Consider the following 12890-nt stretch of genomic DNA (forward strand, 5'->3'; position numbering starts at 1 on the left):
AAAAAAAAACATAATAAAGCTTATCTAAAACCATAGTCGGTAGAAGCAGAAATTATAAACACACAATAAGCAGTACATAAACCGGCAGTCGTTAAAACTTATGCTTGGCACCCTCAACGTTTAGAAAGGGTCTTTCTGGCAGTTTCCAATTTGTGAAGGGCGTCCCTCAAGCTAATGCGTCCGTGGGGAGAAGCACAAGTGCAAGAGAGGCCAACCTCAATGATTGGGATGATGCAGTTATGTTCTACTTCTGGGATGATGAGGTCGTTTAGCAGCTCAGAGTCTAGCACTTTGATCACGTCGTGAGGGAAGGCTGACTGCACCCATCTGATGATGTTTTGATCTCCTGTGAAACTTTCATGGGTGGGGCTTTTCCCGGTGAAGAGCTGCAACAACATTACTCCGAAACTGTATGCATCTCCCGCTGTCGAGGGTTTCTGGTGGATACCGTACTCTACAGTGTAGTGTTCAATCTCCAAGTCAGTATATTAAAAAACACACATATTTGCTTCAACTGCTGTGATTAACTGGTACCAAGTGTTAATCTACAGTACTTATCACGAAAAATGGACCGATTATTAACACAATAGGTGTCATGGCCTACTGAAAAATAACTAAATATTCTTTCAATTGAGAAATAGGTCAGAACTATATAATTACCAACCTGGGGGTATGTATCCTATAGAGCCCTTTAGGACATTTGTGGAGCTAAGTGACTGTTGGGCAATCTCTGTTCTCTCCAACAGCAGCTTTGCCAGACCGAAATCTCCAATCTTTGCATTCATATCTCCATCCAGAAGAATGTTGCTCGGCTTTAAATCACAATGCACAACTGGAACTTCGCAATCGTGATGCAGATAATCCAATCCACACGCCACATCAATGGCCACATTTAGTCTCTCCAAAATGTTCAACCCATCTCCATCTGCATTTTTTCTCTTGCCACTGATCCAATCTTCCAAGCTCCCATTACTCAAATACTCGTAAATCAAAGCAAGAAACTCCATGTTTTTAAAGTCCAAGCTCGAGCATGAGGTGATCAGTTTAACAAGATTCCGATGCCTCACGCTCCTCAACACTTCACACTCTGCCAAAAAACTCTTCCAAGATGCTCTCATTTTCACATCAAGTACCTTCACTGCAACCTCAGTTCCTTCTCTCAAAAAACCTTTGTATACAGTCCCAAAGCTTCCACTTCCAATCAAATTTTCGGTGTTGAAATTCCCGGTTGCCCCACGTAGCTCTTCATAAGTGACCATTTGATGTTGCTCTTTTAGTAGCAAACCAGAATTAGTTTCTATAGTTGTTGCTTTGCCGCCTGAGCCTCTTTTTTTTCTAATATGCAGCAAAAGACCAACCGTAATACATACTGCAGCCAGTGTTGCCAAGACAATAGTAGTGATACGAACTCGGACAAGTACCTTTCTCCTGCGATTCACACATGGGAAATGCATGCATAGCTTAGGGTTGCCTTCAAGATGGACACTAGAGACATTTCTGAAAACTCCACCATTAGGAATCACTCCTTCTAAGTGATTAAATGAGAGGTTCAAGTATCGAAGGATGTGTAGGTCTTGGAGTGTATCAGGAATAGAGCCCGAGAGCTGGTTCGAGGAGAGGTCTAAAATCTCAAGACCTCTAATTTCTCCAAGAGCATTTGGAAGGGGACCAGAAAGTTTGTTTCTGGCAATGAACAATCCATCTAAGCTTTTACACTGTTCGATTGAGCTGGGAATCAACCCCGAAAACTGGTTGCTGGAGAGGTCTATAGTGACAACACTTGTTAGAACTCCTAATTTTTCAGGCAAAGGTCCACTCAGAAAGTTGTTAGACAGATTGAGAATGGTGCTCAAACTAGGAAGGTTTAGAATTTCTCCGGAAATGCTTCCATTCAGCAAATTGTTAGATAAATCCATGGAAAGCAATTCATGAAAGTTGGAAAAAGAAGGGGGTATGCTACCAACAAAGTAATTTCCAGATAAATCAATCTTGTTCAATTTTCTGAGATTACCTAGTGAGTTTGGAATATGGCCAGACATTTTGTTTCCTGCTAAATCAAGCATTTGCAATTCTTCCAGTTGGCTTATTTCAGGTGGGATTTCACCAGAAATTGAATTATAGCTCACATTTAGCAATGTCAAACTACTAAGGTGACCAATTGAGGAAGGTATGTTACCATAAATTCGATTCCCTCCCATGTACAATCTTTGGAGAACTTTGGAAAGGTTGCCTATGGACTCCGGAATCAAACCCTCCAATTGATCATCATCGACCGCAAGGTACTGTAGACGGGTGCTGTTTGTCAAAGAAGTAATGAAATTTAGACCGTCTTTTCCATAGCTAACAATCCGATTGAAACCAATGTTGTACATTTCAAGGAATGGAAGATTCCCTAGGCCTGGTGGAACTGTTCCTTCATGAAAGTTGTTAGACATGCGAATTGATTGAATTCCAGAGATGTTGTGTAGAGAAGTAGGAATTTTTCCAGTGAATTTATTGAAACAATTTCTGAAGGACAAAAGATTTGGAAGTGTGTCACCAATATTGCTAGGAATCTCACCCCACAGTTGGTTTGAAGCTACAGTGAACAAAACTAGAGAGGAGATGTTGTATATGGATGGGGCAATAGTCCCGGTGAGGTGGTTAACCGTGAGGTCGAGTTCTTTGAGCTTTTGGAGGTGGCCTAATTCACTAGGTATAGTACCACTGAAACTATTTGTGCCTAGATTCAAATTTGTGAGGGTGGATGAAAGGTTGCTAATCGATGGTGGGATCGCACCAAAAAAATTGTTTCGGGCCAAATTCAAGACTCGGAGATTTTTCAACTGGCTGAGGTTTTGAGGGAGGATTCCTGTGATGTTGTTTGAGGAGAAGTCGAGGATTTCGAGTGCCATCAGTTGGGTTATGTTTGATGGAAGTGAACCTTGTATAGTGTTGGAGCTTACGTTGAGTGATCTCAAGCGAAAAAGGTTGAAAATTTGAGTGGGAATTGTTCCGGTTAATTTATTGTTATGGAGTTGGAGGGAATGGAGGAAGGAGAGGTTACCAATCTGAGGGCTTATGGAGCCTGTGAGTCCCAAGCCTGAGAGGTCAAGAGCGACGACTCTCTTGCCATGTTTGTTGCATACAACTCCAGTCCAGTTTGTGCAGGGGGACGAGCTTTGGTCCCAAAAAGATGGAGGGAGATTGGTCGTTGATTTGAATGAGATCAATGCCTCTTTGTCTGTGGAAATGCTTGGAATTACCGACTCTATGCTCACAAATAAGCATATCAGAAGAATATAAAATATGGCAAATTGTGGCAATAGATGGACGTGGAAATCCATATCTCTTGGCTTTGTTTTCTGTTTTTGGATTTGGAACTGCAAGATGGGTTTTAAAGGGGAAGGAAAGCCTTGTCGGTCGCGGTCTGCATGTTAGTCAACGAATTAGTCAAGGAATTAACTCGGCCGTCTGAGCAGGAGTTCCTTCGCAGAATAGTCGGTGCTCAGTTAGCAGAACTTGCGCTTATGATAGGAACCATTAGTATTATAAATTATTCGATATAAATCATTTAAAAAAAAAGCAAATTAATAAATATTGTTTCGTCGTCAAATTGTATAAAAACACATAGACAACTTAGGTAAAAGCATAATGGGACTAATTTTAGAGTTTAATTTGTTGTTGTATTCTTCTCTATCAGAAACAATATGCATATACAATGCTAAACATAATTTGTCGTGCAAGAGACAATTAAGAAATCCTAGTAAATTAAGGAATCTAAATTAAATACTAAAAACACTTGGTTGACTCACACCAACGTTACAAACCGTTTATCTATTTATTATTTAAAATGTCTTGAATTACATTTTATCTCTCTGAATTTAATTAATTTAACTTACTAATCATTCAAAATGTCTTAAGTTATATGGTATATATGCTTAATGTGTTTTTAAATTTTGAACTTGTTAGATACTCTTTTTGTATATCATTCTTTTATTATCTTATCTATGAATTTCATACAAGTATAATTTTTTATGTATCAATATGCGTTTATTTACAAAATATACAAGAAATTTACCTAAATTTGTCTAGGCCATCTAGCGGCCGCCTAGATCCCGCCTAGATGCCTAGGCGCTAGCTCGCCGTCCGACTAACACCTAACGTTTTTTAGAACCTTGGTTTTTTTGCAAAGATAATTTTTACATATTGATTTATAATATGAACAGTGAAGCACGAATCAGTCTCTGTAAATAGACCAAGAAGTAATTTAAGGATAAACTCTCGTCATCGCCAAACATTTCTCATTAGTCAAGGTCTATCATATTGGGCAAGATTATTATTATTTTCTTAGTCATTGCCTATGGTCAAGTGGGATTTCAATTATATAATTAATCAATACCCACCAGCACAAGGTCTATCATATGGGGAAGGACTGGATTCTAGGAATCCTCACATCATGGCTATTCATTGTACATTGTGTGATCAGTTTTCGTTAAGTACTATTTATGTTTAATTTTAAATAAAAAAATTAAAAAAAAATTATAGCCGCATGATGTACGATAAACGGCTAGAATGTGAGGATTCCTAGAGTCTTCACAATTTGAATCCGGATGAGATCCAAATCCCTCATTGCCTATGGTCAAGTGGGATTTCATTTCTAATTAATCAAATACCCACCAGCACAGTAGACTCAAGGTCCCTCATTTCCTCAATGTGAGATTTACTCTCAACACGCTTCTTCACATATAGCGAATTTTCAAGCCTAACATGTGAACAATACAAATCGGATGACGTGAAATGCGTGGCCGTTGGGCTTCACACGTTGGACAACTTGCTTTGACACCACGGAAAAAGTTAATGCTCCACCATAAAACTAGCTAATTGGCAATATAGAGAATAATCCAATTACTTATAAGCATAAATAAGGTCTATTATTTTTTCAACGTTGAATTCACTCTCAACAATGATCATTAATGAGATTTATTGAGTGAAAGAAATAGGTATTTAATTTGTCAATTTTTCTTTGCTAGACGTGTTTGACGGTTCAATTAATTTGATGCGTCGAGTCTTCAACCTCGTTCATCAAGTAGATTTTATAAGAGGCTTAGACCATCTCTAACCGAAAGGTCCAGAGGGCCAAAGGGCTGAAAATACCTCGAAAACTTTCTCTAACCGAGGGCTAGGCCAAAGGGCTCATGGGTCTCACTGGACAAAAAAGGGCCAAAGGGCCAATCATCTGGTCCAAATGAGCCAGCCAGCCAGTCTCGGGTTGGGCCAGAATTTTGAGTATTCCTGTCGGATATAACCGACAACATTGTACTTATTCCTGTCAGTTATATCCGACAGGAATGGTAGGCCTTTTTTTTTAATTACAATTTTTTTTTAATTTCTATTTTTTTCCTATAAGTTCCTAAGCCATTATACAACATTAAATTAAATTAAGTAACATGAAACAACATTAAACAATATGAAACAACATTAAATTACATTAAATAATTAACATTAAATTTAAATAATAAATTATGTTTGGCCCTCGGTTGGAGACGGTTTTTTGTGACAGGGCTAAAACGAACCCTATGGCCCTCGGTTGGAGATGAAGGCAAATATGGCCCTGTACTGTTCATTAAAATATTAATATGTTGGAAAGCCCAGATGGCTAAAACGAGCCATCTGGCCCTCGTTCGGTTGGAAATGGTCTTAGGAGACGACTTTAGGTCAATACATGAAAGAATCGACACATTAGAGGATATTAACTTGTGACACAAGCGCCCTCGTAATGTTAGGAAACCAAAATATTATCATGTGATTTTAACTTTATATGACATATATACATATTTACTTGGTGATTAGGAAAATGATTTATACACACATTGTTTTTTCTTTGTGTAAGGAGCAAATGTAAGTTTGAAGTAGCAAACGTAAGTACAGACTAAATAAACAGGCTGCCAGATGTGATTAGGAAAATAATGTGATTACCAAAAGATTAAGCTTGATTGTTGTCGTCTTGTCAGTTCAGGACACTTGTGCTGCAAAATGTATTAGTACAGACTAAATAAACAGGCTGCCAAATGGTTGGAACTCCACTCCTCTTTATTTCTTTATCATAATTCCAATCATGGACTACAAAAATTTGACTAACCCATCGAGTATATCAAAAATTACGGTATAATCTTTTTTAAAAAAGGTAGTGATTTATTCAAACGCAAAAAGTCAAACAATGTTTTAGAATGATAAACTGTGGCCAAGCCACGAACTGGTCTCCTTAATTAAAAAAAGAAAAAAAAAAGTCATTCAACCATCTAAAAAAATAGCTAGGATATAAATAGAAAAATAGTTATATATAAGAATTCAAAGTAAGATAAATATTCCAAAAGCAAAGCTGATTAGTCACGCCAGTTTTCTACAGTTTATTAGCTCGCCAACATTTTTAGCCAAACAAAACATAAATTAAGCCCTTGGTACGGATGTGATATTTGAAAACAACAACCTACATAACATGGTAAACATTACTCTCTTTGCTTGTGATGTAATGGAGTAAATTTTAGATAAGCGAAAAATTCTTTAGTGTAGAATTAGAATGTCGTACAAGAGAAAAAACGTTGGTACGACTAATTGATCAGAACAATTCAAACACTAAGAAAGATTAACTAGGTCGGTTGAGATATTAATATACATGAAATTATGTTTTGTGAGAGCAATCAGACATTATGTGTAGTATCCCATATCGCCCGTGAGGGCGTGGTCTTTGGGCCTTATATATCCATGCCTGGTGCTTCAACTTTGAAGAGGCCTTTTGTGGTGGGAGATGTGGTCTGCGGACTAACACTCGGCCACAAGAACAAAACCGTGCGGTAGCTCTGCTGCGACATAGTCCAGAGGGAATGCCAAAGCGGACAATATCTTCAAGGTGGGAGACCGGGATGTGACAATTTGGTATCAGAGCCAGACTCACGGCCGTGGTGTGCCGACGAGGACGTCGGGCTCCCTAAGGGGGGTGGATTGTAGTATCCCACATCGCCCGTGAGGGCGTGGTCTTTGGGCCTTATATATCCATGCCTGGTGCTTCAACTTTGAAGAGGCCTTTTGTGGTGGGAGATGTGGTCTGCGGACTAACACTCGGCCACAAGAACAAACGGGATGTGACAATTTGGTATCAGAGCCAGACTCACGGCCGTGGTGTGCCGACGAGGACGTCGGACTCCCTAAGGGGGGTGGATTGTAGTATCCCACATCGCCCGTGAGGGCGTGGTCTTTGGGCCTTATATATCCATGCCTGGTGCTTCAACTTTGAAGAGGCCTTTTGTGGTGGGAGATGTGGTCTGCGGACTAACACTCGGCCACAAGAACAAAACCGTGCGGTAGCTCTGCTGCGACATAGTCCAGAGGGAATGCCAAAGCGGACAATATCTTCAAGGTGGGAGACCGGGATGTGACATTATGCGTGATCCAGATGCCTTGTATAAAAATTTATCATCATAATAAACAACTCATAAGCAATGAACGAGACAAATCCATAACACATCCTCAATTTCCCAAAAGAACTACACAATGCATTTTTGTGTTAATTTATGTTCTCCAAATTGTTAGGGTTTATAATTTACATTCTAAATGCATTGCCGGCACAGACGATCGCACCCTCCAAATTAACAATAAGAAAACAATACCATTTTCATTTTTTTATTAAGTTTTTTAAACCACGTTCTGGAAATTCCAGCTTAATTCTGGGACCCACACTAAATTCACTAATCTGGAGGTTATGAGGGACCTCCTTTATCGTTCAATGTAGATTTTTTTTGTGTAAGGAGTAAATGTAAGTTTTAAGTAGCTTAATCTTGTAACATAATTGTGATTTCAGTAAGGGAAGTTTTTGTCATTTAGCCCTTCATTGATTCTAAAATTTCAGTTTATTTGTTAACGATCATCATACCAACATTTGTACAAAATTGTATAAGAGATTAGTATGCAAATATGTAGTTGTATTCATATATCAATGATATTACAATTTGTTTTCTCACCCAAAAAAAAAAAAAAAAAAGGAAAAGAAAAAGAAACATGAAATTCTAATTTGGATGCCCGTACCATACGTGGCATCTTTTTTTTTAAAACATAATTTGCAACTTTGACACCAATGATTTATTGTGGCACTATTTTCAGATGGCACCAATGATATTGGCGGCATTGTTTTTAGCTGACACCAATGTATTAAGGGTAGCTATTGTTACAATAGAGACTTCTACATAGGACACGTACTCCAATTTGGTGGCTGCATGGTGACAATTGAGGTTTGCCACCAATGTCAGTGCCCACTCTTTACACCAATGAAAATGGAGTCCTTAGATGGCACCAATGTCAGGATCCTTATGTGCCGTTTACCCTATCTCTCTCCATTTTTCTCCTGCAATTTCTTCCATTCCTTTTGATTTCAGAAAAACCTTACCCGCCTGCAATCAAAACCAAAGCTTCCCCTCTTTTCTGTCATATCAATCCGTCCAAGCTGAAATCATCTATCAGTTGTCTATGGTTTCCCATTGCAGCTCCATATTCTGAAACCTGCAAACTTGAACACAGATCTGCCTTCATTTCTTTGCAGACCCGAGCCCATCTCACTTATTTCAGGCGTCTTGGTTTGCCGACGCACAAAGGTAAAAGGCATCGATCTCGTCCCCTCATTAATTTCTTAATTCCATCACAAATGCAATAGTGAAATCTGAGCCTAATGCATTTGCATGTCCGTGAACTTGTGTTGTAGACGACAATCGGAGATGATGGCGAACACAAGGAACAGTAGCAATGTCAAATTTTAGATCCGCAAGAAAAATGAGCAGCGGCAACCACGATGTCCACAGATCTCATAAATACAAGTATAAATGCTTAACCCAGAATGAGCATCATCCATAGATCAGATAGTCTCCATTATACTCATGTTTTTTTTTTTTTTTTTTTTGTATGCATGCTGCCCTAAATAAATGTGATGAATATTGAGCTAAACATTGCACCAACTGGATTCATGTATTTTTTACAGGGAGTGGAAAAAGATGAAGTTGTTTGTGAGCAACAAGTCTTTTGAGGAAGATGAAGTTGTCAACAAATGTTTGTTGTTTCTTTTACTTTATTTTTCAGATTTTGTTTGGCCTGGTATAAACATTCAAGTAAATTTAAAATATTTTTTTTATGGATGAAGAATAAATTTGTCAATTTAAATTTAAGTTTGCTTCATGGTTAGAATGGTTTCTGATTTGTAATTCATGTGCATTTTTTTTTCATTTTTTTTTTTAAACACTAGCATTGATCACTATTTCAAAGTGGTGCCCTATCAATTAAAAAAGTTGTCAGACCTTCTAACGAGACTATTAATGTTGTGTGTATTCGACACATGAAATTCTGGCAGATTAAGCCTTTTTCTGACACAAGCAATCATGTCGCTTCACTTTTCCGCCACTGTAACCATTTCCTGTCGAATTTTACCTAATATCCGACAGTAAGAACTTTTTCTTGTCGTTTTTATTTGTGCTAGTAATGGGTAGTTTTGTAGTAATGTAGTCAAAGACTCTCACATATGGGGCAGGATTATCGTTTTCTTGTTTAATTTGTTGACAAATGTTAACTGGGATTATTCCGACCTTGTAATTAAGTGATGGAGGTACTAGGTGTTTGTTTGGTCAAATTGTCTTTGCTAGGCGGTGCTTGACGCTTGATGCGTCGAGTCTTTAAAACTTGTTCATATGCGATTGATTTTTATTAATTAGTTAGTGGTGCAACTATATGATTTAACTCGCAAATTTATATGGTTAGTTATGAGCGGAGTTATTTGTTTTTAACAGGTTCACAGGCATCCTAAAAAATAGGGGTTGACAGTTAGGGGAGAGAGAGAATAAGAGAGAATGAGTTGAAAGCGTATTGATAAAGTGACATAACTATGAGGTTTAGAAGAAAAAAAAAAAAGTAAAAACTTGTTTGTATAAAATTGCTTTAATGCCCACATTATTTTCTTTTCTAATATCTTCTTTCAGTTTTGTATTAAAGGGTATAGTAGTAATTTTATTAGTTTTTGGTCGATAAACAGTGTTTTATTAATATGTAGTTTAGATATATATATATATATATATAATTATTTGACAAAAAAATACAAATATAATAGTTAGTTGTTTATTAATTTATGGATTTTATTTTAATATTTATTATATTTTAATTTGTTTATTTCCTCCTGCACGATTACTCCAAAAAGGAGTTCACAAACTCCTCTTTCTCAAATTGTCCTTATTCTTAAAAAGGGGGAAAAGCCATCGCTTTTTCTCTTCGATTTCAGAAGCAAGAGATAAATTTCGTCTTTGGTTCTATAATTCCATGCTTATCTAGAGTCAAATTGGAGTAGCCAACAAGTAATTCGTAAGGTAAATTTGTTTTTATTTCCTTTTGACTGTACAATTGAGCTTGTGATTTTCATACCTCTTTCTCTCTTACCACTACCTAAGAATTTAAAATCAGGAGGTGTGTTATTTTCGTTGGCTAGGATTTTTCATCTCAATCTAGTTACCATGTGAGAGTCAGATGAATTCCTCCTATTACTGCTAGCAAGCATGAGGTGTTCACTTGAGTGTTAGTTCCAGGAGAACTTGTGGAGCCTATGGAAGCAGGATGTGGAGGTCTAGGAAACAAGTGGTGAAGAATCTAGAGTTAGGCCTCATGATTATTAGTTTGAGTTTTTAGCCTTAAAAAGAAGCAAAAACCTGTATAAATAGGGAGTCAGTTCTCCTGAGAATTAATGATAATAAAAATGTCAGACAGAGAGCTTTATAGTTTCAGTTGTAGAAGGCTAGTGAAGGAGAAAGAGTGCTAGGAGTTGAAGTAATCTTTTATTTGGTTAGACTTCCCATTCCTTTTATTTGATTCATCTTTCCAATAATTTTAATGGGGGTACGAGGAGGTTGGTTAATCAATAGTCAATCTCTTTCAACCAAAACCCCATAATTTCATATTATAAAATGTTTAGTTTCCTCTTTGATTTTCATATATAGTGTTTAGGTTAATGTTATGGGTTTGAAGAAAGGAGTTTTATGTATTCATACATATCATTTTTCTAATGTGTTTTAACTACATGAAAATAATATCCTCATGGTTATATATATATATATTAAGGTGTAATGTCCCTACTAAGCTTTTATGCTCACCCTAATTAAATTTGTGCAGGTTCGAAACCGGAGAATTAAGTCTTGTGCTAAAGATGATACTTGCTGTATGATATGTGTAAATAGAAATAGAATAAAGAGCTTGGTGGTGTTTGCTCTTTTGTTTGAATAAGGAACAAGAAACTTTGTGTAAATTTATTTGAAGTGGGCTTTGCAAAACTCAAGAATTAACTCTTGGTGAATAAATGTGAAATATACTGTAATTGCAATGTCATAGCTCATACTTTAAACATTAACATGTCATTTTTTAACTTATGAATTCGTTATAATATTAGACATCCGTTAAATTAATTATTAAATGATGACGTAAGAGTAGCTAAGCTCACTTCATAACCAACTTAAATAAAAAATTAATTAATTATTATTTTTTTCATCTCTCTCTTTTCACTCTCCCTCTTACTCTGTCTCTCCAACTCTCTCGTCCCTCTCCTTTCTGCAAAAGCAGAAAATCAATGACGGCGTTTGTCGCCGTTCCCGTCGAAGCCAAACTACTCACCAAAGTCCCACCCACCCAAACCCGCCATCAGCGTTAACCCCCGATCTCACTCAACCATGAAAGCTAACCACCCCCACCCTAAATCGCCACCAGCCCACACCGCCAGAGCCTCTGATCTCTCTTGAATTAAAATTCAGATCTGCATCAGAGATTAAAGCCTCTGAACTCTAGTTGTCCATAGCTGAGACTTGTGGATTTCAATTTCTTTAATATCACCAGATCCTCTCCAGATGTTTTTATGCGAGAGCCTGCGGACCACCTCTCTCCTTGCCGTTGATTGAAAGTAGATGCAAATCCCAAAACCCGACGCATCACTCTACCGACTATCACTGATCTCCCAAATTCGAAAATATCAACACCACCGACTCAAACCACCTCACCACCTCACCATCGACTCTGTCTATTCCACTCTCTCCCCGTCATAACTCTCATCCACATTCCCCAATTACAAATAAATCTGGAAAAGAAAAAACAGGAAAAGCAGAGGACGAAAGAGAGAAAAATGGCTTCAACCCTTCATCCTTTACTCTCAACTTTTCATTTCTAATCTGTCATCATTCAAGGCTTTCAATCTTTCCTTAATAATTATTTAATTTACTAATAATTAATTAATTTTTTTATTCCAATTGCATAAAGAGTGAGGCTCCTGCACCGTTATCATTCAAAACCTAAATTGAATGAGGAAGGGATCCTTTCCGGATTACTTCTATCAAATTCACACAATCAATCAATTCGAATTTTGAAATTTGATTCAACAACTACAAATATGAGGTTTCTTTAAAAGTTATATTAACTTTAGCCATTAGATCAAATTTCAAGGACCCGTATTAGGTGATTGGGTGGAATGGATCCGGAGATGGTCCCTTTCCAATTGAATAAATATTTAACAGATGTCCGACATTTCAACGAATTCATAAATTGAGGTATGACATTGTAATGTTTAAAATATGAGGTATGAGATTGTGTCGGGTATTTACCCTATAAATTATTAGCAATAACAAATATCAAATTATCAAACAACAACAACAGCAAAAACAAAGTCTTATCCCACTAAGTGAGGTCGACTGTATAAATCTTCAAATGTCATTGCGCTCGATTTTGCGTCAAGTCTTCCGTAAGCTCTAAGTACTCAATGTTTGTTTGTAAAGTTTTTTCCAAGTCTTCTTAGGTTTTCTTTTACCCATTTTCCAAGTCTTCGATTCACATGTCCAAATCAAATTAACCAA

At 37.2% G+C, this 12890-nt stretch overlaps 1 protein-coding gene and 2 long non-coding RNA genes across 3 annotated transcripts; 2 read left to right on the forward strand and 1 right to left on the reverse strand.

Annotated features, from left to right (window-relative positions):
• Nucleotides 1-113: 113 nt before the first annotated feature.
• Nucleotides 114-3326, reverse strand: LOC148695234 (uncharacterized). The gene is made up of 2 exons (XM_088698332.1): nt 665-3326; nt 114-454 (listed from the first exon to the last, which is right to left on the reverse strand). The coding sequence occupies exons 1-2, from the start codon at nt 3324-3326 to the stop codon at nt 114-116; spliced, it is 3003 nt and encodes a 1000-aa protein (XP_088554458.1).
• A 4950-nt stretch (nt 3327-8276) lies between these two features.
• LOC148695235 (uncharacterized) lies at nt 8277-9198 on the forward strand. Its single transcript, XR_015965054.1, has 3 exons — nt 8277-8624; nt 8732-8843; nt 9005-9198. It is a non-coding gene; the product is annotated as an uncharacterized LOC148695235 (long non-coding RNA).
• A 1275-nt stretch (nt 9199-10473) lies between these two features.
• On the forward strand, nt 10474-11404 carry LOC148695236 (uncharacterized). Its single transcript, XR_015965125.1, has 2 exons — nt 10474-10842; nt 11170-11404. It is a non-coding gene; the product is annotated as an uncharacterized LOC148695236 (long non-coding RNA).
• The last annotated feature ends 1486 nt before the right edge of the window (nt 11405-12890 follow it).

Source organism: Pyrus communis, chromosome 8 (genome assembly GCF_041283825.1).
Source record: "Pyrus communis isolate YQ-2024b chromosome 8, ASM4128382v1, whole genome shotgun sequence".
Lineage (NCBI taxonomy): Eukaryota > Viridiplantae > Streptophyta > Magnoliopsida > Rosales > Rosaceae > Pyrus > Pyrus communis.

What these genes read in the sequence shown, in the direction of transcription:
- LOC148695234 (XM_088698332.1), bottom strand. Translation starts at nt 3,326, where the DNA reads ATGGATTTCCACGTCCATCTATTGCCACAATTTGCCATATTTTATATT. An exon ending in TATAGGATACATACCCCCAG is followed by an intron (nt 455 to 664) that starts GTTGGTAATTAT and finishes ACTACACTGTAG; the next exon opens with AGTACGGTATCCACCAGAAA.